Source organism: Molothrus aeneus, chromosome 11 (assembly GCF_037042795.1).
Source record: "Molothrus aeneus isolate 106 chromosome 11, BPBGC_Maene_1.0, whole genome shotgun sequence".
NCBI lineage: Eukaryota > Metazoa > Chordata > Aves > Passeriformes > Icteridae > Molothrus > Molothrus aeneus.
The window spans coordinates 15,146,156-15,173,976 of record NC_089656.1 but is presented as its reverse complement, the minus strand read 5'-3'; the positions used below and the strand labels follow the sequence as shown (position 1 = coordinate 15,173,976).

Genomic DNA, 27,821 nt, shown 5'->3' with positions numbered 1-27,821 from the left:
CTTTACCTGAACTGCCCTGCAGTGATACAAACCTCACTCCTTGTCCTAGCCACCAAGATCATCAAAATAAAATTCCTTTCTCTTTTACAGCCATCCTTTATATATTTGCATAATGTTAAGTGCCTCCATCAATATTTTTCTAGACAAAAATCAATTGTTTCAGCACTTGATATCTTTCCTGTAGCTCTCCTATAAACTCCAAATTCTCCCCAGATTTTTAAAAAACACCTTTCTAACTAGTGGCTTTATATGAAAAAAGTGCAAATCAAGTTTGAAAACAAAAAATACAGAGATATTTAAACAAGCAAGTAGGTTGTCAGACAAAGTTTGCCATATTTTACCTTTTGTGCAATGTTAACTTACCTATTCCTGAATTGGCTCCTGTGATTATTGCCACTTTCCCACTCAAGTCACGGCCCTGCAGAATTTCCATTGCAGTACTGTTCCCATCATATTTTTGTCTTGTAGTGGGTTTTACTGGGTTATCTTCTACTGTAAAGGCCAGTCTTGGGTCAAGGTAGGTAGTCCTTTTGTTTATGTGGCTGCAAAAGAACACAAAAACTCAACTGCTTGAACTCTTCTGTTCTCTACATTTAGATTTTAGATGTATTTCAACCACTACTGTGTACAATTCCAGTGGATTATTCAGATTCCCAAAGAATCTTTTTTTTTTCAGTTTGGTTGAAATTATCCCAATTATTTTTTTTTTAATCAAACTTTTTTTTTCCAGTTGTGACAGCATCCATTAATAATTGTATTTACATACTTCACAAGCTATTCTTAACTTCATGTGAACCCCTGATATAAAAGGCAGAACTCTGTCAGGGGAAAAAAGAAGAAAATCTTGTTACATTAGAGAAGATCATGTTATCTTTTATAGCAAGTCTATAAAAGGACCCTAAACTTGCAGACACTGCAATATCTGCATTTGGATTCTGAAGCTGCATTTATTCATCTTTTTGTCTTTCCAGCTGATATTGTCACAGTCTCATAACTCAGGAGGCTACTCAGCATGTAACCCAGCTGTCCTCCTTCTACATACTCCACAATTTGAGATACTTACTCCACAAAATAGACTTGTCCATTTTCATCAGTCTCCTGCTCCCATCCATATGGCAGATCTAGGAAGCACATAAAGCATTGACTTTATTCTCAGGCATTAGAATACTCTTTAGTTTGAAGTTTAAGTGATTTCTCAGAGTGATGAGATAATTCTGCATTGTTTTCTGTGGGTGGTGCAGCTACCTGCTGTCCTTGAGTACAGAACTTGACAGAAGGATTGCTTCCCTAATCACACACAATTGCTCTCTCATGGAAGTACAACACACAGAAGATCTGGTACAAGTGCAATGGCTGGTAGATTAAGTACAAAGACAGTCTTAGAAAATCTTTATAAAGATTATTTCATGTTATAGAACAAAAAAATATAGCAAAATGCAACCATGCTTCCAAGCACATACAGATCTATACTACTCCCAGTTGAGTATCTATCCCTGCTAAAATAAATAGCAAAAACATATAGGAAAAATTATGTGTAACACATACCAAAAGCTGAAAGATCAGAGCCCTCAAGTGGGCATGAGATACAATAAATCAAACCTAAATGATTCAATGAAGTTAGAAGGACAGATAAAAGAAAAATGACAAATCTTTACGTAACAAATTCTTATATAAAAGATTCTACAAAGGTAGTTAACAGATGGCATTCACAGTATTTCTAACCTTACACAGACAATTTAAATGGAATATCTACAACTGGAAAGTATTCATTTCACTTTGACTGATTGAAGACTTAGTGAAAACATTCCACTTACAGTCAGATTACCAATGCCAACAGAAACATGGCCTGCCAACAGTGTGGTGTCCCCAGGTACAGAAGCTTCCAGAAGATCTGATTTAAGGCACTGACCCAAGGTCCTTGAGAAGATTTTCCTCTGGAAGTGTCCTGCAACACTGCCTGCCTTCTGCTCTGGCACAAATACTCGGTTGGGTTGGGGAGAATGAGAACTAATGAGGTTTCCTTCCATGCCAGGGATACTCCTTGATGAAATACATTCTTTGAAGAATATAATCCAAATATAAATATTATCAGATGCACACCAGGAACACAGAACCCCAGCTTTTGACTGTGCTTAACAAGCCACACTAAACAAACCCTGTAACCTGGAATTAGTACTTTGGCTTTGTGGAGCAATACAGGGAAGCCATAAAACTGCAAAGTGATCACTCTACACAGACACAATCACAGAGGTAAAACCCCACTGAAATCAGCCATATTCTGCAAGCTCAGAATCAGTGACAACTAGGAGATCAAAATGAGATCAGTCAGAGTTTGTGAAGGAACCAGGTGTTTGTAAGATAATGTCAGTTCATTAGAAAAGTTTAACACAAACCTCCTGCAACACGCTTCCTCTTGCCAGACTTAGGATGTTCCCACTGTGTTTTTTCTTCTAGGTGGCTGCAGGAAAAGAAAAAGTTTAAGATTTTTAAAAATTGCCTAATAATCTTTCTGATGTAACCCAAAATATCCCCACAGTTCTGAAAGTAACTAACCAGAGAGCACAGGAGTCTATAAAAATTCAAATAAATGTCTGCCTTCCAATCAAAGTTTTGTTGCTTATAAGGGGGAAAAAAAAAAAAAACTCATTTAAAAATAACATTAACAGACTCAAAAAACACCTCAAAAATATAATGATCCTTGGCAGGAGTAAGGAAGAAAGAAGCAAGAAAAGAATTTATCACCAGCTAGTAATAATAAGTCTTCAAATTACAAAAGCACCTTTACAAATCAATATTGTTAGGTAGGAGTTTTAGAAAGATGCTTTTGAATTTGAAAGGTGTTTTAGAAAGGTTACTAATATTATACTCCACAAATAAATATTGTTAGGAGTTTTAGAGAGTAAAATATAAGTTGGATTTCTATGAGCAATTGTAGCTTTGGACAAGTAAGTTTATCCACAGGCCTTGACTAGCAGGATATTTATTTAATATACATAACAATGGTATCCCACCTTTTTTTCCAGTTCAGAGACTTTATTCATTTAAATCACTAGCAGAATTAAAATTCTCCATCATAAGATTTTCTGCACTATAGACTAATAAGCAAAGTCATGTGCACATAAACAAGGTTCTAAAATAACCAAAGCACTGAAATCGAGTTGGACATTAGGATCTCATCTTTCATTGAGTATTTTTAAATAACAACCAAGTTTTAAGAGTCAGGCAGGGATTAATTGAGTGCCCAAATTGACAGCTGCCCAAGTGTGAAATAAAGAGTGACAACAGCAATAAATAACATACAAAAAAACTACAAATAACCTACAGGCCCAACAGCCATTTACACACAACAAAAGCAACTTTCCCTTCTTACAGCAAGGCCACAGTGACAGCTCACGGTATTACAGGAATCACAGCTGGGGAGCTGGGACTAAACAAGTGCACCTGTGTGACCTGAAAATAGGAGATATTTAACCAAGTTACAGCAGCCTGACAAGCGAATGCTGTCCACCTGTGTGCACACCTAACTCATCATAAACACCTTTAAAAGTCTTCAAGCAAAATAATCTTATTCCAGCTAAAAGTTCATATTGGTGATAAGGTTTAAAGTAAATTCCCAGAATATGCAGAAGAATCACACATACAGAGTGTATACTTAAAGACAGCAACAGTGCAATATATTTTTAGACACCCTGGGCAAGATTCTCAGAGAGTAAAGATATATTATGCTATGTCGTCAAACTGAACCAGTCCAGTTTCACAAGACTTCAGAAACTGACCTGTTGAACTGACTGTGTAACAATTCTGCTCAACAATACCTCGTTATTTCGTAGGTTTGTTACTTTCACCTAGAGACTCCTTCCTGAAAGAGCTTTTGAAATCAAAGGAAATACACAAGCAATTGACATTAGACAAACACCTAGAGAGAAATTGCAGTGTGGATAAACTAAAGCATTCTGTCAAGCGTTTCTAAGAGCAGAACTTGGAAGGACAAGGCACCAGTGAGATTAAACCATACTTTTCCACTCTTTTGTGGAAGGGAGTAAACTCTTAGGGCTTTAAACAGAAGGAGGTCCCAAGATCAGCATGGCTACAGAAACCACGCAAGAGGAGAGAGTGTATAAACACATATTCCACTGAGTTAGCTCATCCTGCGGCACATTCCCTTTGTAACCCGGGAGGATGGGATCCTGTCCAGCAGCACGGGCAGGAGGTGCTCAGTGCAATTGTTCATCTCTTGGCCCAGGTGTACTGAAGAGCTGCGGAGCAGCACGCACAGGGCTTAACTTCCACCGCACCTGTTTCTCCTCTGCTCCCATAAGGAAGCACCCTGACCAATCTGCAATATTGTGTGAGCCTTAACCAGCACGCACAAAGATCGCCCCGGAGTCCCGAGGCGCCCTGGAACGGCTCCCGGCCGCTCCGACACCGCTCCCAGGCGGGTCCCGCGGCTCCGCAGGGGCGGCTGTGGCTGTCAGAGCCTTCGGAGCCCGTCCCGCAACCCAGCCCAGCGCTCCCGCAGCCGGGCGGGCACCGCACACGGACCGCGCACCGCGCACCCCGCACCAGCCCCGCGGTGCGTCCGTGAGGGGCGGCTCCTGCCCCGCACCGAGGGGCGGCTCCGCGGACGCTGCCGCGGGGCGGTCAGAGCGCTCCCGGCGCGCTCGCCCCGCTCCCGCCCTTACTTGGCGTAGTAAACCCAGCCGTCCTTGGTGGTGCGCTCCTCCCAGCCCGGCGGCAGCTCCTCCTCGCTGTCCGTGTCCTCCAGCCCCGCGTACTTGAGCGCGGCCATGGGCTCGGCGCGGCCCCGCTCCGCCGGCACGCCCCGCTTCCGCCCGGCCCCGCGGCACCATGGGAGCTGTAGTTCCCGCCGCATCGCCCGGTCACCGACACCGCAAGGGGCCCCGGCTGAGCTCGGAACAGGGGTCGCAAGGTTTAGGCTGCTCTGGTAGACTCAGTGAGGCACATCTGGAGCGCTCTGTCCAGTTCTGGGATCTCCAGTACAAGGGAGATGAGGAGTTAGCGGAGAGGGTCCGATGATGAGGGGTCCGGAGCGCCTGATGTGAGGAGGCACCGCGGGACTGGGCGTGTTTGGTCTGGAGAAGAACAGACTGAGAGGGGATCTCATTAATGCATGGAAATATCTCAAAGGTCGGTGCCCAGGGGATAGTGCAAGGCTCTTTTCTGTCGTGCCCAGCAGTGGGACGAGAAGCAATGGCCATAAACTAAAACACAAGTTCCACCTCAACGTGAGGAAGTTTCTTTACGTGGAGGGTGGCAGAGCTCTGGAATAGCTGCCCAGGGAGGTGGACATTCAAACCACACCTGGACACATTCCTGTGCCACCTGCTCCAGGTGATTGTGCCTTGGAAGGGGGATTGGACTGGATGATCTCCCAAGGTGCCTTCCCATCTGATTTTCAGGGTATCAGGTGCTTCCAGCCCTCTGTTTTCAGAGCGGTGATTACAGTGAGGTCCTGGGAAGCAATGGGAAATGAACTGGTCTTGAAGGGCAAAAGTTCTTTCCGCCGTTATCTGTCCCAACCTCATCTCAGGGATGAGACTCTTCCTCATTAGTGAGGGATCCTTGCTGAGGAAGGCCTGGCTGGAGAGAAGAACCTGGCTGTGCCAACACCCACCTGGGACCCTGCAGGTGCCTTCACCTGCTCGGAGGCACAAACACGGTCACCTTTGCCAAGCCTGGCTCTCTGGTGACACAGCACAGTCAGCTGCAAAGGCTGAAGCATTCAGTGAGCTGGCCAAAAGCTGCAGTAACTCTGGCCTGGCAGCTGAAGCCCTCTCCCCTGTGCAGCTGGGACAGATGGAGAGGGAATGGCTGTCACCATTGCTCAGCTGCTTCTGATTCCCGGACCCGTGTACTGTCATATTCCTGTCTGTTTACATAACCAAACCCAGCAGCCAGCGGTTGTAACAGCATTGCTGTCCTTTAGTGGGGTGTTTTAAACAAAATCAAGGCAAAGGCGGCGCTGGGCAGAGGCTGTGAGCACTTCAGACCGCACCAGGTGGCAGTGCAGCCTCACAGATGCACCGCAGGCTCTAAATCGAATTTTCATGCACTATTTGAGGCACTGACCTATATCGTTCCCTCACTCCCCACTAATGGCATCCGTATCTGGCCAGAAAAAACAGCCTGAATTTTTTTCTGCCCTGCTGCTCCCATTGCTTTGCAGGTTCCCCCGAGGGATTACACGTACTAAATGATCTCCTCCTGCTAGAAATAAAAACTCATGCATCATCAACAGCCTGTTCTCATGCGAGTATTACTGGCAGTATTAAAAAAAGCTGTGACTATACTTTTTTGGGTAAACGTTTGGGAAGGAAAGCTTCAGTGACATACTTACTTCTGGTCCAAGAAGAGGTAACTGAATGGTGAGATGGGCCAGGTCCCAAGAAAATAGATTATTTAATCTGAAGTACAGAAAAAGAGTTTTATTCTAGCAGTAGTACTGTAGGGATATGGAGTTAGTTTTCTTCCTGTTGCAGTCTGTCAGTATGCAGCATTCAGCACTCCATGAATTGCATTCAGTGGGAATGTGGAAGTCATTTGTCTGACATCCTATCCCAGCCATCTGTACAGTATAAAGTCTGCACTATGCCCTGGATGGGTACAGCAGCATTTCTGCATCTCAGTGATAAGGGTGGGGTGTGTGCAGTGTACACATCCCCCCAGGTGAGGCTCACCCTGACCAGCAGAACAAACCAGCCCAGAAAGGCTCCTGGGCTGCCTGCCCACACCTCAGCTCTGCCTTGGCCCTCTGCATTCCCCCACACGTCCAGGCTTGCTCTGCCCACCCCAGGCAGCCATGAGTGTCTCCGTGCTTTGGCTCTGGGACCAGTCTGGAGTGACCCAGCACGAGGCAGACACTGACACACTTGAGCAGGGACAAGGACTAGGATGTAGGGAGGGGATCCTTCCCAGGAAAGGGAAGAGCTTAGAAAAGAGCTATGGTCTGGGACACTCAGACCTTGATGGGGAGACAAGCAGGGAGTGGACAGGGAAGCTGAGTGTCCCAAGGACCCTGCTCAGCCCCAGAGTTGTGCAGCCACAGATCTGTTCTTCCCCAGTGGATACCTCTTGGATCCAACATCACTGGGTTACAACTGGCAGCTTTCCAGCCTCCATCCACTCTTTACACACAGGGCAGCCTGCCTATGGCTACCCCAAAGCCAAAGCACCCCACACCTTTCCCCCATGGGGTCCTGTGGGCATCACTAGTGGGGTTGGTGGCCAAGGTGTGTCCCCCTTGTCCTCCGTGCCTGCCAGGTCTCTGCAGGCAGGCCCCAGGTGGGCTCAGACCCATTTCCCTGCAGCATGTTGTAAAGAGAACAGCAGGTTCTTAACATCTTTATTAGTTAGTTGGTTTATTTCCAACACAGTAACTCCTCTCTACAGCAACAGGTTAGTTAAATCCGGTTTACATATTGCTGTCTCACGAGTGCTGCGGCCTCCGTGCCGCTGTGACAAAACCAGGCTGCACTCAGACAGGAAAATGTGTTAAATTCTGCTGTGACTGGGAAAAAAAGGAAAACCAACAAAAATCAAAAGAACAAACCACCAGGGAAAACCAAACCAACCAACCAACAAAACCAAGGTGAGGAACTGAAGGCGAGCACGGCCACACCACCTCCAGGGAAACCACACGGCACTGCTTGGACAAGAATGCAAGGAGGAGTGAACCCAAAAAGGTCAGGGATTGGGCAAACCCTTATATATATATTATGTATAGGTATTTATATATATATATCATCTGGAAGGACACGCTGAGAAAACAAGAGATCGCAGCGGTATCTACCGTAAAAAGGAGCTACGTAGCTTTCAGAGTCACACCAAGAAGGAAGCACACAGCAGAACAAAGTGGGGGACAAAGGGGCACACTGGTGTTTTGGGGTGGCCTTTTACCAGGGGAGGGTTTGGGTGGGGTACGGGTCTCAGGGCCAAAAGCCCTCATAGACCCGATGGGAGCCCCAGGAGCTCTGTGCCCTTCACTGGGGAGCAGGGATGGGGGCTGAGGGCAGAATGCTTTTGTGGGGCTGGCTGGGACCTGCTCCAGCGGGCTGGTTCTGCTCACCCAGGTGGTGGCACCTGGTGGGTTCCCTGCTCAGGTCCCCCATGGACCACCTACAGAGACCTGAGCACCCATCAGCAGAGGCAGGGCCATCCTTACCTGTGCCAGGAGGGGCTGGGCACGGCTGCTCGGGCAGCAGAGGCTGGCTGGTGGCCATCACTGGGGTTATGCAATGGCAGGGGTCCGTGCCGAGTGAGAGAGGCAAGAGCCACCTGGAGCTGGTGGCCAGAGGGGGCCCCACGGCCTGGGGGAAGCCAAGCCCTTAAGAGATGCCCCGCCCAGAGCGCAGGCAAAGTGCTGGAGGTGGGGTGTGGATTTGGGGAGCCTCGGTGGGTCTGGGCAGCCGTGTGGGCAAAGCCAGACCATGGAGTGCTCCCCATAGCCCATGGGTCACCCCACAGTGTCAGCACCTTGTGGTGAGGCAGCCTGAGGGGCAGGGGGTGCTGAGGGCTCCCCAGCACGGCAGGGGGAGTGTCTGATCTTATTGCTAATGGCTCCTCGGTGATGACACCCACAGGTTATGGCAAAACTTGAGGTGGGATTTGCTGTGTGACATCCCCTAAAACAGTGGCCTCTGGACCCTGGCAGGCTCAGCCTAAGAGCTGGGAGTGGAACTGACAGTGTGGCAGGGGCCAAGTCAGCCAATTCCCCATCCCCAGTGCATTTCTGGTGGCAGATGGTAATTGTCCTTTTTGCAACAAGGGACCAAGGAAGTGCCACCACTGGTGGCAGGGGGACACTCATACCACCCTTCTGCCCTTACAGCTTCTGGGCTGACCTCTCTTCGGTTGCCCCAGGGCAGCCCTCAGGATACATCACCAGGGCAAAGGGACAGTTTGGGATGTGATTTCTCACGAGGCTCAGCCAGCTCTGGGGTAGCAAGTCCTGGGTGTGCTGGGGGATCCTGTGCTAGCTCTCCCTAGAGAGGGCCACCAGGGAGAAAAGAAAACTGCATCCCTAGGAACAGACCAGTGACCTCCCATTAAGCGCTGCTCCCTGTTCCTGTATTCCTTTCCATCAGTTGAACTTGGGAGACCAATCTACCTCCTGTGTCCTCTCCACGTGCTGTCCCATCCCATCATCCTGCCCCATCCCAACATCCTGTCCCCATCTCACCACCCTGACCCTGCTACCCCATCCTGGCCCTGTCCCCCTGCCACCCACCCTCCCGAGCCAGGGCCAAGCCAATGCTGGGGAGGGTGAGGACCAATGCAGAACCATGTGTGACTGCTGGACGAAGCCCCTCTCCTTCTCCTGTACCAGACAAGGGGGTGAGGCCAACAGCAAAGAAGACAAATTGACCCCGAAGAAGCGAGGGCCCTGGTGGAGGATGTCCACGGGGCGGGTGGGTGCTGGCGGGATGCTGACGGATGGGAGATGGCTCTGAAGGAGACGTCGGCGGCGGGCGTGGACCTCAGCACGAAACCTCCATGGTGTGGTTGATCTGCCCCATGGCCTCGGTGCTCTCCGAGTGGGTGCAGGCGCGCGGGCGGGTGCCATCCACGGAGCTGGCGCTGGTGAGGGAGGCCGTGCGGGAGCGTGCCAGGCGGGTCATGCTGGCAGATGGCACTGCACGGGCACAGAGAGACGGCCGGGCTGCTCAGGTCCCTCTGACAACCTGAGCCAACATTGCCACCAGCCCTGCTCCCCGATGCGACTGAGCCTGGGCACAAGCTTGCAGCAAGCGGTGCTGTGACAACATGAGCAGCTCCAGGTGAGGGACAGCAGGGCAGGGCTGCTCTGGGCAGGCTGAACACCAGACTCACTCCTGGGCATGCAACCTCTGGGCATCAGGCAGTGGCGTGACTACCTGACTACCATGCTCCAGGAAAAGAGTGAGCTGGGATCAGAGCTCCCCTGGCTGCCCAGGGAGTGCAGGAAAGGTGGCACCATCCCCCAGGCAGGATGGCCCACCTGGAAGAGGGCACAGTGGGCACACTGCCGAGACTGTGCCTGCATGGAGGGGGAGTTCTCTGAATGCCATTTCTCAGCTCCCAGCCCTGGCTTAGGGTGCCATCTCAGGCAAAGCAGAGCGAGGCAGTGGGCATCTGGCAGGGAAGGGCCAGTCCTGCACCCAGGCTGCCCCCAAAGGTGCCCAGGCAGCTGGAGGGCACAGGCCAGGCAGGCACCATGCAGCAGCGGGCACTGAGCAGTACCTGTGCCTCCACTCAGCCTCCGATCCTTCAGGTGGGTGACTGGCAGGGGCAGGAGAAGGGCAGGGAGGGCAGAGAGAGAGTGTCAGCCCTGTCAGCCACTCCTCTGGGCCAGGAGCCGCTGCCCAGCCCACGTGTGCCTGCACACGGAGCTGTCCCTGTGCACACAGACTGCACACACACACGGACACACAGACACACCCACACACGTGGACTTTTGCAGCCGTGCACACATAGGTCAACATGTACACACACATGGTCTTAAACTGTGCACACACACACAGACTTCTGCACATGAGCTCTGCTTGTCTTTGTTGCACACACACAGCCCCTGCTCATGCATGCCCACACACACACACATGTGCACACCAACACGGGGAGCCTGACACACACATTTGTACACACAGAGCCCTTGTACACACATCTGTGCACACAGAGCCTGTACACCCCACTCCCCCCTGTGGACACACGGACAGACAGACCTGCAGCAGGTCAGCACACAGACATAGGCACACACAGATCCACCCAGCCCCACCCCAGCCCCAGCACTCACTGTAGCCCATGCCTTGCAGGAAGTACTTGAAGGCTTCAGTCAGCTTGCCTGGCTGTAGGGAGAGAGCAGAGTGAGCTGAGCTGAGGCAGCACTGAGGCTGAGATCCCCTCTCAGCCCTGAGCAGCTTCTGGCAGCCCCAGTGTGAGACCCCTATGCCCTCATCAGCCCATCCCCAGCTAGCCAAGGACAGCACCAGTGCATGTCTCAGGGCCCAGTATGCCCAGGTAACTGGGGGAATTGTGAGGGCTCACCTGTGTGACCTGGGGCAGCCCACCAGAGTCAGCCATCTGCAAAGAGAAGGTCCTGCTTAGTTTGGGAGGGTGCCTGTATGGCCCACGATCCCCCCATACCCGCTGGCAGGATGCCACTGCTGGGGTCACCCTGCTCTCCCCATACACCCCCAGCTCCAAGGGCCATGATGGACCTGGAATGGAGAGATGGGGACACCCTGCAGCCATGGGGCAGAAGGCAATGGGGCACTTCATAGGCAGCAGGAACCTCCCTACTGCCTGTTGCCACCAGCCTACCTTCAGGAATGTGGTGTTGGTGGGATCCAGCTTGGAGTTACACTCCACCTGCAGGCAAGAGAGATGATATTAGCACCCTAGGAAGCCAGGAGCCAAGAAGAAGTAGTCCACTGGCCCACAGCATTCCAGCTGGCAAATCCCACCCCAGCCAGGAGCAGACAGGGCACTAGGTGAGCCCTGCACCTGCAGGACCTCCATCCCTGCCATGGGACAGAGGGGACTTTCCTCCAATGAGTGGGGACTGGAACAAGAGGTGAGGGGGACTGGTGAGTCACTCTGTGCCACACGGGTGTGTACACGCACACAAGTGTGCCAGCAGCTGTGTGGGTGCACGTGGCCAAGCAGGGAGTGCCCATGTGCCCACACATCCGAGCGTGCACGGTGTGAGCACATCTGGGCATATGGAGAAGGGGAAGTTTCCCAGGTGTGGTGAGCAGGCAGAGCTGTGTGTGCACAGGTGCCCACACGAGCAGGCAGGTCTGTGCACCAGCAGGCTCCCACCCCCAGGAGCAGGCAATGAACGTGTGCGTGCCCGTGCGTGGGCATCGCCCGCCTGCCGCCCTGCAGCACTCACCACCCCCTCCTCAGCAGGCGCGTTGTCTCCGACCACCAGCATCACGGGGCAGCTGCAAGTGACAGGAGAAGGGGGCCCAGTCAGGGTTTGGTCTGAGTGAATTCCCCTGCCCAGGGACCCCTCCATGACTTGCTGGTGTGACTCTTACCGCAGTGTCTTGGCATTGGGCACAGTCCCAGGCCGGTTGATGTCCAGATCCCTGCGGCTGATGGGGGAGAAAGGCCAGTGTGAGCTCATGGGCGGGTGCCACCACTGATGCCACAGCACAAGAATCGGGCCACTGCCTGAGAAGCTACACCCAGCCCTGCTGTCCCAGCATCCTGTGCATGGAGGATGCCATGGCCACCTCTGCCACAGCCCAAGCAGAGCCTGTGCCCCAGGATGCAGCACCTAGCAGAGTGGCAGGGCTCCCAAGCCCCTGCATGCATGGCACAGCATCTTTGCCCCCTCTCCCAGGCCTGTGCCAGCACCCAGTGCAGGAGGAGACATGGGAATGTGTACCCATGGTGGTGGGCTCTGGGACATGGCAAGGCTTTGGTTCAGGTACCACCACTCCCACATCCCCAGCCAGCAGGGGCAGACAGCTTTGCACTGCTGCCTGCATGCACTGGAGGGTGATGACAGCACCCAACAGGGGTCTGGGTTCTCACAGTGACCTCAGAGCCACCCACCAGCACTGCAGCCCCTCACCCTAGCACAGACAGGGACACAGCCCAGCAGCAGGGCTGCCTGGAGCACTCACCCATTGTACATGTTGAGGAAGAGCTGGAGGTTGAACTGGTTCACCACACTGCCGATCTGCTGCCGGTAACTCTGCACCAGCTCCGTGTTGTTCATCAGCTCCTCCTGTGCCAGCAGGGGATGGAGGTCAGGACAGGTGCTGGGGACACACCCTGCTCCCCCAGTCCTGCCAGCCAGCACAGACAAGAGGGATGCTGGGCAGTGCAGCTGGGCACAGTGGTGCTGCAGGCAGCACAGCCAGGCAGGACATGGGCACGGGTCTCAAACTCCTCAGGTTAAGCCTCAGACCAGGCAGGGCTTGACTGAGCCCAGCCCTGTAGATGGGACAGGCCCAGTGGCACTGTGGCACTGGCAGGGCACAGCCCAGGTGACCCAGCTGGGATGCTGGGCCGGGGGCTGGTGGCAGGGGCCTGGAGGGTGCACAGCCCTTACCTGGCTGAACAGGTGGGACAGGACAATGTCTGGCAGCGTGCTGGTGAGGCCGGAGAGCTGCAGAGGGAGCACAGGGAGTTACTGCACTGCCGTGGCTGCCTCCTGCCCCAGGAAGCTGCCAGGACTGGGAGGAGGGGTCGGGGCCTGCCCACCTTGGCAGCTGCCCAGTCAATCCAGCCTTTGCCGTTGGGGTCGATGTTCATCAGGACCAGCCCTTCGACCAGGTCAGGGAAGATGAGCTGCAGAGAGCAAGAGGGGAGAGGCTCAGAGGGGAGGGGAGATGTGCCCTGGGCAGCCCCCCACCAGAGCATTGCACAGGCACTGCACGGAGCTGATGTGACCCCATCCTGGGAGCAACAGGAGACCTGTGGCAAGACTGCCCAGCCACTGTGGCCTTGGCACTGCCGTCCTGGGTGCCCCAACCCCCCAGGAGCCTCTGCAGCAACAGAGACTGCCTGGAGGTATCAGCTCCTGCTCTCCCCCATGCCCTGGACTGACAGCAGGTACAAATAACTCAAGGCTAGCCCATCCCAGCCCCAGGCTCACCGCAAACTTGGCCAGCACGTAGGCTCCTGCCCCAACACCGATCCCGATCACATACTTGAACCTGGAAACATGGAGAGGTCCGTATGAGGGACAGCAGGCTCCAACACATTCCATGGGACACCCCTCCACCCACAGCAAGAAGACTTGCAGGGTGCCAGCTTACAGGGACAACTCTCCCAGCCCCAAATCCTTGTCTTCTGTCCATCTCCCTGCCAGGACCCTCAGCCAGCAGCTGTGGAAGAGAGGCTGACTCACCCAAAATGCTGCACCACGCTGGGTAACATGGCAGCCAGCTGGTCCATGGATGGATACTGGTACCTGTGGCACAGGGAGGCACAGGATGGTGGTTATGGAACCTGTTCAGAGCACAGTGTCTGGGACAGGGCAGCTGGGCTGCCTGAAATGGGCAGGGAAATGCCACCCACCTGCAAACCACCCACCCTGGGCCAGTTGTCTGCCACAGGCTTTGGCACAGTTTGGAAAGACTCACAGACAGGGCACAACTGCCAGGCAGCAACAACCCAAGGGGCAGGGAGGTGACACCCCAGCAGGCACAGCGAGCCCCTGCAGCTGGCACCTACCCCTGAGGGAACTGTGAGGCTCCTGCCTGCTGTCCTGGTGCATCCACGTGGCACACCACAAAGTGCTTCGTGATCTCCTGCATGTCCTCGTAGTTGAAGAAGGTGTTGAAACAAAGCTTGTCTGAAAAGGGCAGGTGGGTATCAGAGACTAAACACCCCAACACTGGAGCCTGGTGGGCCAGGGGAGCATGGACAGCAGCTGCCCACCCTCCCACTGCCCTTCAACGAGGAGGTGACATGCCACCAAAACCATCCCATCCCCTTCCCTCCAGGCTCCTTGTCCTCCCAGCAGAGATCACAGCTACTGTGAGCAAGGGCTGCATCCTTACAGGTGTCAGGAGGCATGGGGATGGACAGACACAGCGAGAATGAGGAGTTTGGGATGGCCTCATTCTCAAAGGATGGGACCGAGGGATGCAGAGCCCAGGACTGCAAGACCACCCAGTGGGCAGCAGGATTAGCAGCCTGGGGTATTAGCCCTGTCCAAAATCCCTAGAAAGGGCTCAAGCAAACACAGGATTTGAGGAACAGCTGCAAATCTCCCTGCTTGGAAATAGTCAGAGAAACATCTCCAGCTGTGGACAAAACCCCAGCACTGCAGTGGGATCCAGATACTGCCAGGGCTTGGAGGGGTCCTGTCCCATGGCATCAGTGCTGGGAGATGACTCCCAACACGTGGGGTGAGGCAGGTTGTGAGGCCCCTTGCAGCCAGCGTGACGTGTACCTGAGCAGCCAGAGCTGCTGCAATGGTGACACAGCTCATGTGGCATGTCAGTGACTCAGCCTCAGCCGCCAGCAGAGCGGGAGATGCTTCTCCCCACTCGCAGGGAATTGGGCATCCTGGCTCAGCTGGAGAGCACAGCCAGGAAAGGGCTCTGGGTGCAGGTCTAGGGCTGCAGGCTGACAGAAAGGGCAGCATCTCCACATCAGAGCCCCAGCTCAGGGTCCCTCCTTCCCTGCTATTCCCAGTCTCTCTTGTCCCCCACTCTGCCCTGCTGCCAGCTGGGTCCATGCTCTGAATACCAATGGGCTGGCAGCAGCAGCGAGGACCAGCCCAGCATCCCCCATGTCCCATCCCTGCCTGCTGTGGGCAGCATCCCCCATGTCCCACCCCTGCCTGCTGTGCTGTGGGCAGGCAGGCAGCCAGCACTGGGGTGGCCAAGCACTCCTGGCTGTGCCTGGCCTGGGCTTTGTGTCCAGCTGAGCATCCAAACACCCCTGGTGCTTTCAAAAACCCCGTGCAGCCATGGGTGGGGACAAAGGAGCTGAGCCAGGGGCAATGTCCTGGCACCCCCTGGGGCTCAGCCCCGCCTGCCCTGCAGCCCCAGCTGGGAGCAGCACTCACGGTTGAGGCCCACATCGTGGTAGGTCAGGATGGCCGGGCGGTTCCCCTTGGGAGAGCCCCGGATCACCACGTGCAGCAGCCCGTAGGGGGTCTCAATGTCGTGTTCCTGGGGAAGAGGAGAGATGGGGTGATGCCCACCTGCCCTAGGGCATTCTTTCATCCTCTCCTGCCATCACACCCTTCCCTGCTGCTTCCCCAAATGGCTGGATCCCGTGGGAAGACACGGGAAAGAGGAGCAGCTGTCCCAGGAAAAAATAAACAGCTCTGGGCATCCCAGAGAGGGTAGAAAGCAGGACAAATCATGAGGGAAGGGAAGGGATCATAGGATGTAGGATTGGACACGTGTATCATGGGATGGATCCAAGAGAGCTTGAGAGAGAAGGATAACAGGATAGGACCACAGCACAGAAGAGGAGATCTTCAAGGGCTTGAGACTGAGAAAATTTTGGCAACATGGTAGGGGTTCACAGCATGGCCCAGTTGGGCACAGATTTGATGTATCTGGGACAAACAGGCAGAGGTCAGACTCTGGACAGCACTCCAGGAAATGCTGCAACTGATCCCAAAATTACAGCTAAAGTAACTTTAAAACCTGAAATGGCAGTGCCCCCACACAGAGACAAAAACTACCCTGTGCCTCAGTTTTCCTGTCTAGGAGGGCTCCTTTCCTTCCACATCCTGGCCCTTGCTGCCAGCCAGCACAGGAAACTGAGCCCAGGTGCTCCCCAAGGACAAGGGACCAGAGGTCCCCTCCAGATGCCCGCCAGCCAGTCCAGCAGCAGCGACCTCAAGGCTGGGATCTGCTGCGTGCAGGAGCAGCATGTGCTGAGCAGGGCAGGGGATGGTGGCAGGGTGCCCAAGTATCACAGTCCTCACTGCTGGCACTGGCAGCCCCATGGCTGGGCTGGTGGGAGGGGAGCAGGTACGTGGATGCTCACGCGGGTTACACGCCACCAAGGACTCTGAAGGACACGGGCCTGGGTGGGAGGAACAGCCTGGGGACAGGGTCTCCTCACTGCAGTGCCTCCCCTCACTGAGACCTGCTGTCCCTGGGGGAACACGGTGGCCAAAAGCAGATCCAGGGCTCTGTGGAGACATCTCTTCTCACCCAAGGGCACCCTGACCCCATCCCTCATCCACAGCTGTCCCTCCACCCCCTGCAGCTGCATCAGTCCATGAGCAGTGACATCCCTCTGCAACAACACATTGGGACACTGAGGCAGAGCAAGGGCCTGGCCCAAGGTCACAGAGCAGGAGACATCCATGTGGTCTGGTTCTGTGCAAGGGCTGCCTCCTTGCCAGCACCATCCCCATGGTCCCCATCACATGCCCAACAGCTCAGCTTTCAGTCCTACCCCAAAATCACCTGCCCACGGTAGCAGATCCAGCCTCAGCACTGCTCCCTCCTGCCCCCCACCCTCCACCAAGCCAGGCACATCCTGCCCGTGGTGCAGCCTCTGCAGCACCGCTGGCTACCACAGCCCTGCCCTTTGCCGCAGGGATGCTCGCTGGGGGAAGAGCCTCGGCATGCAGGGGATGCACGCAGCAAGGAGAGAGGGGAACAAACAACCCCAGCAAGAAGAGAGGGGCACAGACAACCCACAGCAAGGAGAGAGGAGCACAGACAACCCAAGCAAGGAGAGAGGGGCACAGACAACCCACAGCCCCAGAGAGGAGGGGCATGGGGGTCTCAGCACCTATAGGTGTCTGACAGAGCCCACCCGTGTCCAGGCTACCTGCTCACCGCTGCAGTGCTCCCTCTTCACTCACCCCCTCTGCACCAGCCTGTTGCCATCGGGTGTTGCCATCACCGCAGAGGCCAGAAAGCAACTGAGGGCTTGTTTCAAAACAGCCAGAGACCCTGTCCCTCTGCAGCTCAGGGGGTCGGCAAGGGGCAGTGTGCCCCTGTCAGCAGACAGCCCCAGCACGGAACACATCATCTCTGGGCACAGCATCTCTGCCGGCCTCGGGGAGGACACGCTCAAGGACAACGCGTCCCCAAAACCTGCAGCACATCAGGGATGCGGCAGCAGGGCTGGGGGGAGGAAGGGCTCCCCAGCCGCGGGTTCTCCCTGCCCCAGTGCCAGCCTGAGCCACGCCGAGCACTGCCGGCTGCAAAGGCCCAGCCTGGGCAAGCAGGAGAGACGCTGGGGCAAAATACCTGGGGAGGGAGGGAGAGAGGGAGGGAGGGCAGCGAGCAGGGGAACGGCGGTACCTACCCCATCCCAGCACTCCGGCATGGTGAGGAGCTGGGCGGACGAGGATGCTCAGGCGGCGTGGGCCAAGCTGGAGGTGCGGGTGTGCGGCACAGTAACGCAGCGGCCGGGGCCAAGCGGAGCTCTGCACTGGCTCAGCCCCTCTGCTGGATTTATAGCGGAGCCCCAGCCCTGCGCTGAGCCCTCCCTCGCCCTTCCCCCTCGGCAGGCTTGGCCTCCATTGCGGGCGAGCGCCGCGATGGAGCCAGCACTCAGCCATTGGCTGCCGCGGGAATTATTCATGCTCCAATTGGCCCCAAATACCCTTGTTTATGAAGAAAAAACGCCTGGCACCGTGCGGTACCTTCTCCATCTTCCCTCTTTGGGCAGACGGAGGCAGGCGGGGTGTCTGGACTGGCATCCCGCGGAGCAGCCCCGGCACGGCCAGGGCAGCGCCCGCTGTGCCCACTGCACACACCTGAATGCAGCCACACAGAGCAAATGCACACACCTGAATGCAGCCACACAGAGCCCACTGCACACACCTGAGTGCAGCCACACAGAGCCCACTGCACACACCTGAATGCAGCCACACAGAGCCCACTGCACACACCTGAGTGCAGCCACACAGAGCAAATGCACACACCTGAGTGCAGCCACACAGAGCCCACTGCACACACCTGAATGCAGCCACACAGAGCCCACTGCACACACCTGAATGCAGCCACACAGAGCCACAGCCGAGCCCGCAGCCATGGCCAGGGCCCTGCAGCCGTGCCCAGGCAGGGCAGCACACACACAGCCACAGATGGACACGGGCACACACTAAAAACAGGAGAGGGACGTGTCAGGCGTGCTGTGCCACGTGCACATGACCACGTGTGTGCATGCACAGGAACACGTACCAACACAGACACACATGGGCCAGGCAAAACCCTGCCTGCCAGGGGGAAAACTGGGAAAGTTAATACCATTACCCACACCAAAGCACGTGCACCCCACAGAATGCTTGTGGCACAGCCCCCAGGCCAGGCCCTGTGTGTGTCAGTACCTGTTGCTGTGCATGTCGTGCACACCAGGAGCACACCTGCTGCATCCTCCTCCTGTGTGCTCAGCATGGATGCCATGGCCATCACTAGTGCTGGTGGATGCACAGCGAGCTGCACACCTGCAGAGCCTTGGACAGGTGTGCACAGAGGGGCACACACATGTCCACACCTGTGTCACCTCACCCAGCAGCACACTCGTCCCACCTGCTGCGGGATGATGGCAGGCAGGGGATGTGCAGGGTTTCTCCCTGACCTGGGGATGTGCAGGGTTTCTCCCTGACCTGGGCACTGCCAGTGGCAGGCAAATAAAGCAGGAGGAGGGACAATCCAGCAGCTCCAAAGGGTTGGATCATGTCCCTAGACTGACACATGCTGTGTGCATGCACACAGGTGTGAGTATTGCCATGTGCACATGTGTGCAGCAGAAGATTTCTTCCCTGATCCCAACGAGGCCTCTCACCACCACTGCCCCAAAACCCCCCAGCAGTCTGTGGGTGCCCTTCCCCTGTACCCTGCCTGCCCCTGCCCAGCCCAGCACCACTGCCCAGCTTGGCATGACCAGCACAAATCTGGGCAATCGTGGATGGAGAAGGAGTCCCACAGTCCTTTCACTGCCTTTCAGGAACCCACTGAAAGCCATGTGCTACAAACAAGCCAGGGCTGCACAGGCAGAAAGTCTGGATGTGGGAGAAAGGACAGGCAGGCAGAGGGATGACATTCCCACTGCCTCCACCAGGCTTCACTCTGACTGCTCTGCTCCCGTGGGGAGCTCAGACCTAGACCTGGAAAGAGGCACCTCTGCAAATGAAGGACTGAGTATGATGGGGAAGCCCAGCTCCCAGGTAGTTCCTGGCACTCCAGGTGCCATTTTTTGTTTCCCCAGCCCTGCTGCCTGTAGAGCCAAAGACCATGACAGCCACAGTCCCCGGAAGAAAAAAAAAACAAGAGATGCAGAGGGACGAAAAAAGACAGAAAGTGGTTAACAGAAGACAGAAGGGGTAGAAGAGCCAAGGTGAATGCAAAAGGGCTTCAGGGAGATGGGAGGGCTGAGCAAGGCTGACTTTGCTGAAGCAGCATCAAATGGGATCACCACTGCCTTGGCTACTGGGCCACTTGCCAGGCAGGTGGCCCAGGCCTCCTGCAGGATCCAGGGCACCTGGTTCCCAGGGCACCTTCCCCCAGCTCTCCTGCACCTTGGCTTCTGTCTCAAGGGCTTTACTTTGGCTGGTGGCACAAGTGGGGGCTCTCCAGGCCCCCCACTGCCCCAGCCACCCTGAGCATCCCATCAACAACTGGCTCTAGGGAGGAGCAAACAGACAGTGAAGAGTTAAACTGGGGGCTGGATTGGATTATCCCAAGGAGGTGAGCCTAGAAAATTGGGTAAGATCTCCCCAAGGAATGGCAGTCAGCCCCCAGCCTTTGCACTGCACCAACACACAAATATCAGAGTGGAGAAAAGGGGGTGGTTGCCCTGGCATAGCCCAGGAAACTCAGTCAATCCCTGCCTGGAGGCTCTTGGAGGGAAACCAAGAGGTCAAAGGGTCTGGCTGGCTTGGGAAAAGCTGCCTTGGTTGTTGCCCAATTCCTTTTCTAGGTCCTGAGGTGCATCCCTGTGGCATTTGCTGTCCAGAACTGCTCCACTTGGGCACCACCAGGGACACAGTTCAGTGCCACCACGGGCCAACCCTGAAATACACAACGATTGTCCTGGGAGGGACACTGCTCTTTAATATCCCCTGTGTGCCAACCAAGCCCTGCCTCAGCACAGCTGAGCCAAAGCCACACTGGTGCCTCTGGTGCTACTGAGAGCTCTGGGCAGCCTGGCACTGCCACCTCCCTCCCTCCTCACCTCCCTCTCCCTTCTCTCTCTCTCTCTGGTGACACCAGGAGGTTTGGTGTCCCCTCCAGTGGCCAACAGAAGCCCTGAGCAAGCAGAGAAAGGAGCAGCCCAGCCCTGCTGCTCCCAGCCCCAGCACCTCACCAGCTTTGGAGCTGCTGGGGAAGGCACCATTTTAATTATTTTGTGGCTTTTGAGAGGGCCATCAGGTATGTCCCATTCTGTGAACCACAGCAGGCAGCACCCAGCACCCTGCCAAAGGCCTTACTCCCTTACCAACTGCCCCCTCTCACCTGCATGGGAGTGAGCCAGCCCCAAAATTCTGGGCCTGCTAAAACAGGGACCTGTGCTCCCCTGCCCTTTTCCTGGGATGAATGAATTCCACATTTATTTTTTCCTTACAGGTGATGTTGTTTCAGTGCTGTTCAGCCATCACCACCCAGTCCCAGTCTCCCCATGGTCCCACTGCTGGCAAAGTGGCAGCACACAGCCTGAAATTGTGACAATCACTGGTGTCCCCTGGCAAGGGAACGCTTTGGGAGGGGGACAGGCAGCACTACCCAGTACCCTCCCTCCCCAGGGAGCCTGGCGCAGGATGGGCCATGGGAGGGATGCAGACCAATGTGGGAGCCAGGCACAAGCTGAGCTCCCATGAGTGCTGGAGCTGTATCATGGGGCTCCTCTGGAGAGCAGAAATGGAGGTACAAGATGGGCAGGTGCCAGCCGAGGGAGCAAAGGGGCCCTGCTCTCCAAGAGAGGTGGGTGGTATAGGGGGCAATGCCCCAGCCCTCCAAAAGAGAAAGAGGCTTTCAAACACCCTTATGTAAGCAGGGAGCTGGCATCGCCTGGGAAACCATTGCCATGGCAATGGTAGAGGGGCTGGAAAAGCAGCTCGGCCTTCCTGAGAAGAAATTGCCTGTTTTAAAGGTTTTGTCCCCAGCCCATGGCCAAGTGCCCACCAGCCACATCTGAGCGCCAGCACAGAGGTGCCTGGCAGCATCCCCCTGTCCCCTTCTGACAAGGACCACGATGGATGTGCAGCCTCATGCACAGACACTGACCAAGCACTGCATCCCATGAAAAAAGGGACAGCAACACCCCTGAGTCCACTCAGTGCCCTCCCCCAGCCTTCCCCAGGCACAGGCTGCTGTTCCATGCGAAACCCGGGGGTGGGCAGCACCTCCCATGGCTGCTCCTACCTTCCAGTCTGTGTCCACAGTGGAGAGGAAGACATCCGAGTTCTCCTGGGATGAGAAGGAGCCGTTAGGGACAGAGACACCCCTCACTCCTGCAGCGCCCTCCCACCCAGCTCACAAAGCCCCCTGACACCACAGGCGCCACTCCCCGGGGCTGCAGGGGGCACAGTGCCCACATGTGTGCACACACACCCTTCCACAACAGCTGCACACACGTGCATGTATTACCTGAGTGTAATGTAGCATGATGTGCAACCCGTGCACACACATCCATCACCCCTGCAGACCACACCTGTGCTCAGCCATGGGGGCTCACCACCGTGAGCTCTCACACACTGAGGAGCACCAATGTGCACCCAAAACCAGCACACACACACACACACACAGAATACCACCCCAGCACCAGTACACCACCCTCCAGCCCTCCCAGGCTCCCCTGTCCCGGTGCCCCATGTGCAGGAGCCAGAGCCAGTGTGGTCCCCAAACTCACCAGCTCGGCGTCCTGTCCCCGCAGCAGCGGCTTCTCCTCGGTGAAGCGCAGCTCGTGCAGCCCTGCCATGGTCATCTCCTGCAGCAGCAGCCCTGCCAGGGCAAGGCACAAGTCAGGCCAGGTCCTTTCCTTGATTCTCTTTGCCCCAGCCCTCCAGAGCTTCATGGGGCTCCCTCCCATAGGGATGGGACCCAAATCAGCTTCACTGCAAACATCTACTATGGGCACTTGGTGCTTCAGCTTGTCCAGAGGCTGCAGTGAGCCCCTCTGCACAGAGCAGACAGTGCCTGGATGGGCTCAGCTCCCAGCTCCTACCAGCTCCAGTTCTCCCAGTTAAGGACAAACCTATCTCCAGGGCGTGATCTTGGCCAAACTGAGGGGCCAGCCTCATCTGTCCATGCTGGTCACCTCAGTAAGCACCCAACCCAGAGCAAGAACATCCAAATTTTCATCCAGTTTTCAGCATAGGTCAAAGATAGAAAATCCAAATTTTTAGCCAGTTTTAGGCTGCAGATAGGTATGGATGGGACAGAGGCAGATCTCCCTGCACAGGCAGAATGAGGGGTGATGTTTCTCAGCGATGCCAGGAGGCAGAGGGATGTTCCAAGCAGAAAGAGAACAGTGAGACAGCCTGAAGTTTGTACAGCAATGATGGAAGAAATCCAAATGTGAAGCCTTTGCTCCCAAAGTCTTCTCCTTGCCTGTGAGTCAGGTGCTGGCCCATTGGTACCTCAGCCCCACGACTTGGAGGGACAGACCTCTCCATGGAGCCACTGCTCAGCAGCGGTGTGAGACTGGGGTGCTACTGACCTCAACCAACACTGGCATCTCCAAAAACACCCCCAGGCACAAGCTCAGCTCAGAGAGCACAAGAGAGCAAGGAGATCAGCAGCTGCCTGCACACAGAAGGTGAAAGACATGGGGACACAGGGAGCAGTCCAGGCTCCCCTGTGTTTGAATGGGATGGGTACCTGGCAAATCCCAGTGCCAGGGGATTATCTGCACTCAGACCTCAGGCATTGCCTTTGCAGCCTCTGTTTTTATCCCTTCCACAAGACCAAGCCTTCAGAAAAGCTATTGCTTCTCCAAATGAGCCAGAACAGATCCCACACCCTCCCAGCTGTCTCCCCCCTGTGCAATCTCCCTGGACATAACAGGGATGGTCTGGGTTGTACGAGCACCACAGCAGACACAGACCCACTCCATCCACACAGCCTCAGCTGCGCCTGCTTCACACTTTGTCCACCTCCAAACCCAGGTGAACCCAGGCTGACAATGTGGGACGGCCAAGAAATGCCACAAATATTGCAAAGCCACCAGGAATACAGGAGCTGGTCATAAACTGCCCTCCAAAGTCGGGTTTTGCTCCTCCAACTGGGTTTTCCATTCAAAACTCAAGCAGGCTGTGCCACCTGCCTGCTCCCTGCAGACACGGCGCTTTGCCTTGCTCCTTGGGAGCCATCCAACAATCCAGAACTGTTTGGAAGGAGAAACACCACTGCAAAGCCTCTCGAAAGTCCCAGGGCACCCAGTACCAGGAGTCTCCTCATCACCCCCTGCCCAGAGGGTCTCACCAGGCTGGGGGATGTTGAGAGGTGCCCTCAGCCCCAAGGAGGGGCACAAGTGAGGGGCACACTGCTCCAGGCTGGGCTGTGCTGCTGGGGAGATGGCTCTGTGCACAGAGACAGCCCTGGCCCACAGCCCACCAGCACAGCCTGCAGAGCCACCAACAGAGCAACCCCACAACCCCAGGGGGAAAAACAGGAGAAAAATCAGCCTCACCAATAGCTGGGTCTGGAGGAGAGCAGGAGAGTCCCACGCTGAGCACACCAACCCACCGTGTGGCCACGGCCCCAGGGTGGCTGGAAACAGCACTTAGTGTATGGTGAATGCCTTTATTAATTACAGCCTGCAGCTAATATGGGAGGGAGGGAGGGTGGCTGAGCCATGAGGAAAGGCCCCGTGACCTTGTTTGAGTGGTGGGGGCAAAGCTGGCTCAGGGGGGACGTGGCAGAGCCCTGCCCCTGCACGGGGTGGACAGTCTCCCAAAGTGGTGCTGAATGTGGGAACAGAGAAGGGATCAGTAAGTCAGGGATCAGTAAGCAGGGTCACACCATGCTGCCACCTGTCCTGCGTGCTCTGCATCCCATGGCACCCCACAGGAGCCCTCATCCCTCCTCAGCAGCATAGCTGTGGGGCTGTGGCAGTCTCACCCAGCCCCACTGAGCCACCATCGCTGCGGAGGGCTGGTGAGGAAGCCACAGCTCCAGGTCTCCTAGCCAAAACTCAGACTTGGCTCCCCTCTTCTGCCAGGGTAACATGCCCAGCAATGAGCCCCTTTCCTTGCAGCTCACCCCAGTGCTCTCCAACGAGAACCCATTCCCAGGGTACCCCCCCAAACACACCCATCTCTGCTCCCACTCTGCCTTCCCAGTGTGGTGCCACAGTTTCCTTGGCACAGCCAGGACACGTCTCTTCCCTAATTCCCAATCAGTTCCAAACCCAGCAGGACATAAGTGCTCTGTCTGGGACTAGTGCTCTGCCCCACCAGGGCCCTGGCACTGTGTACATAGATGGGACAGGAGCAGCCACATTGGCTTCCCTTCCCCGGGGATCTGCAGCCCACTGCTGGCTAACTGGAGGGGAACCAGCTTGTAGCACAATTACTATTATTATTATTATTATTATTATTATTATTATTATTATTATTATTATTATATTATCATGATCACGACAAGGCTGTGAGCTCCATTTCACACTTGTGAGTGTGTTTGGTCACAGGGCAGGGATTCCCCAGATGTTGCCTCAGTGTCACAGGAGTCCCCACACTGAGTACCTGCGTGCTGCCCTGGCACGGATGTGGTGCCCACAGGATGTTGGCACGGACACCTCGGGCTGACTGAGCAGCAACAAACAGTCAGACAAATCAGGAGAAGTGAGGGCTGGCTCCTGCCAGGCAGTGAAGCCAAGGCAGCCTTCAGTGAGGCTGGGAGAGGGAGGAAGGGAACTTGCAGCTCCGACTGAGCCACGGCCGTGTGCCCATAGCATTGCCCCCCGAGCAGGAGGGATGGGGGAGCACGATGGGGTGAAGGAAAACCCCAGTGTGACACAGCCTGGCCACATCCTGCTCCACCGGTGCAGGAGGAACAGCCACGGCTGTCTCTGAACCCATAGGGGACACAGGACCCCAGCAGCCCCCACAAACCAGCCCCACAGTGCGGTCCAGCTGAGGGTGCAGGACCGAGCAGCCACACCACGGGAGCCGCCAGGCCGGGGGACACGGTGCCACTGATGAGGGCTGAGCAGCGCAGGGTTCGGGGGTGGCGGTGGCAGCCGGGGGCTTTGGGGGGGCTCAGGCTGCCTCGCTGTTGCTAAGAGCAGCCTCCTTCCCAGCCCAGCGCATTGTCGGGGCAGCGGGGAGACTCCCGGGGGAGGCTGGCTGAGGAGCCGGGAGGCACCGCAGGGATGCTCCGGCAATCCTCCGGCTGTCTGCTGGCCGCCCTCCTTGCCTGGAGCTGCCGCCTCCGTTCCCCGTTCCCCAGCACCCCCGGGCTGGCTCTCCCCGCTGCAGCAAGGCATCGCCTCCCGGAGCCCGGGAAGGACCCGAGCCCGGCACCCACACCCAGGGAGCAAAGCCAGGGTGAGGCTGTGGGGGCAGCTCCATCTCCTCGGGGGGGCTCAGGGGCTGAAGGCTCTCGCCGCCCCCGGCCCCACCGCCCCTCCGGGTTTCACAGCCCCGCTCCGGCACCGCGGCCGGGCCGTACCTGTCAGGAGCTCGATCTTGTGCCGGAGCACCTTCATGCCGGGGCGGGCGGGGCGGGCGGCGAGCGGCGGCGGCGGCCCCGGCGCGGGGGGCGAGCGGAGCCGGAGCCGATGCCGGAGCCGGAGCCGGAGCCGGAGCCGGAGCCGGAGCCGGAGCCGGAGCCGGTGCGAGGTGCGCGGGGCGGCGCAGGGGCTGGGCTGGGCACGGCCCCGCCGGCCGGATCCTCCTCCCCTCGCCGGGGCCGGAGGGGAGGGACGGGGCCGGGATCGGGAACGGGGGCACCGGGAGAACAACGGGGCTGAGGGAGGCGGGAGCGAACGGGAGATGGAGACTGCGGGGGTTTCGCGGAGCGCTGGGGGTGCCGGGGGCTGCACGCGGGATGGAGGCTGCCGAGGGCACACATCACCCTCTAGGGAACCATTTCGGTCCCAGGGTGGGACTGTGATAGCCAATAGGTCCAACAGGTCCCTGTGGTCGTGGAGTCCCAGAAGCAGGGGACAGCGGGAGCCCTCAGGAGCCCCAGGTATGGCACAAGGGGTCTGGGTCTCCCTGAGAGCAGGGCAAGGTGATAATCAAGGTGCTGGGGAGGATCTGGGACAAGAGGGGACCTGTGCACAAAAATGATACCTGGAACACAGCCATTGGTGGCCAGGGAATGTAGGGAATCCTGGAGAGTGGGGACATGGAGGACAAAGTGCTTGGGAGTATCCAGGAACAAAAGCACAGATGACAAGGGACCCTCTGGGGCACGGGAATGCAGGTTCCTCTGGGCATAGGATGGGCCTGATCAAGGTTGCCAGGTGGTTCCAGGATAAGAAAGACCTGTGCAATGAAGGTCCCCACAGCAGGGCCATAATGATGTGGGGCTGTGAGGGAATGGGGATTATGACAGTCAGGAAGGATCACTCAGGAGTGGAGGCTGTGACTGGGGTCATGATGACCCCATTCACACTGATGCTGGAGGTGTAGGGTGGCACCTGTTTGGGGCAGAGCAGGAGGTTGTGAATCACTTGAGTTCTCCAGAATTGGGACAATTGGGACACTGAGAGCAGAGGGCCTTGGCCTGCCCCAGGGAAAGGGCTGAATCCTGCTTGTCTCTACACTAGACAAGCCCATTCTGACACTGTTCCTTCCTCTGTACTTCTTTGCTAGCACTTTAACTGATTTTTTTCCCACAGCTAGGGATGTAAAAGCCTCCACTCCCATGCTGCCCGAGGCAACTGCACAGGACATAACCATCCAAAACTGACCCTTATCAAAACATGGGGAGCTCCTGAGGACCCCATCACCTCCTCTCAGTGGCCTTGGTTCCTCAGCACCTGGGTTGAATCAGGTATCTCAGAGCCCTCAGCCAGCCACAGTGGCCAAGAGACCGCTCTGCTTCAGGGCACCTTTGCCTGCTGGGCCAGGGGGTGCCTTGAGAGCAGCCACAGGCAGTGCTCCTACAAACAGCTGCTGGGGGGCTGGAGAAATGTCTGCTCATACTGCCATTCATCCCTGGTACATCAATTTTAACAGCTTGTCCCAGGCTTTTTGGATGGCAACCAGATTTCAGCTGATTTCAACCTCTCCCGCTGAGTCACCACGAGTTCTGCATCCAGGCTGCATTCATTTGCCTTTTCACCTCAAAGAGAGGAAAAGCCCATGATGTCAGGGAGCTCAGGGACTCTTAAATCCCTCAAGTAGGAGCCAGCCCCTCACCTAGCCCTTTAATGGGATCAGATCTTCCCTGCCTTCAGTGCTGCTTTTCCCCCTC

At 56.0% G+C, this 27,821-nt stretch overlaps 2 protein-coding genes across 5 annotated transcripts in view; both read right to left on the bottom strand.

Moving 5' to 3' along the window:
• WWOX (WW domain containing oxidoreductase) overlaps positions 1–4,811 on the bottom strand; it is a 473,858-nt gene extending 469,047 nt beyond the window's left edge. The window contains exons 1-4 of the mRNA XM_066557163.1: positions 4,683–4,811; positions 2,394–2,458; positions 1,064–1,121; positions 364–542 (exon numbers count right to left, since the gene is read on the bottom strand). Of these exons, the coding sequence (XP_066413260.1) occupies positions 364–542; positions 1,064–1,121; positions 2,394–2,458; positions 4,683–4,789 (409 nt within the window). The 5' untranslated portion in view covers positions 4,790–4,811. The remainder of the gene's footprint in view (positions 1–363; positions 543–1,063; positions 1,122–2,393; positions 2,459–4,682) is intronic.
• Positions 4,812–7,346: 2,535 nt separating this feature from the next.
• On the bottom strand, positions 7,347–26,171 carry NDRG4 (NDRG family member 4). 4 transcript variants are annotated; one of them, XM_066557640.1, is made up of 17 exons: positions 26,067–26,171; positions 22,303–22,394; positions 21,816–21,860; positions 15,536–15,641; positions 14,191–14,311; positions 13,865–13,927; positions 13,610–13,670; positions 13,216–13,302; positions 13,064–13,120; positions 12,633–12,736; positions 12,039–12,095; positions 11,891–11,942; positions 11,317–11,364; positions 11,041–11,076; positions 10,790–10,841; positions 10,240–10,278; positions 7,347–9,652 (listed from the first exon to the last, which is right to left on the bottom strand). In XM_066557640.1, the coding sequence occupies exons 1-17, from the start codon at positions 26,101–26,103 to the stop codon at positions 9,498–9,500; spliced, it is 1,212 nt and encodes a 403-aa protein (XP_066413737.1). In that variant the 5' UTR covers positions 26,104–26,171; the 3' UTR covers positions 7,347–9,497. The 4 variants fall into 4 exon arrangements, with proteins under 4 accessions (XP_066413737.1, XP_066413738.1, XP_066413740.1 ...); XM_066557641.1 differs by lacking the exon at positions 10,240–10,278 and having other exon boundaries at positions 26,067–26,166; XM_066557643.1 differs by lacking the exons at positions 21,816–21,860; positions 22,303–22,394; positions 26,067–26,171 and adding an exon at positions 17,755–17,889.
• Between the last annotated feature and the right edge of the window lie 1,650 nt (positions 26,172–27,821).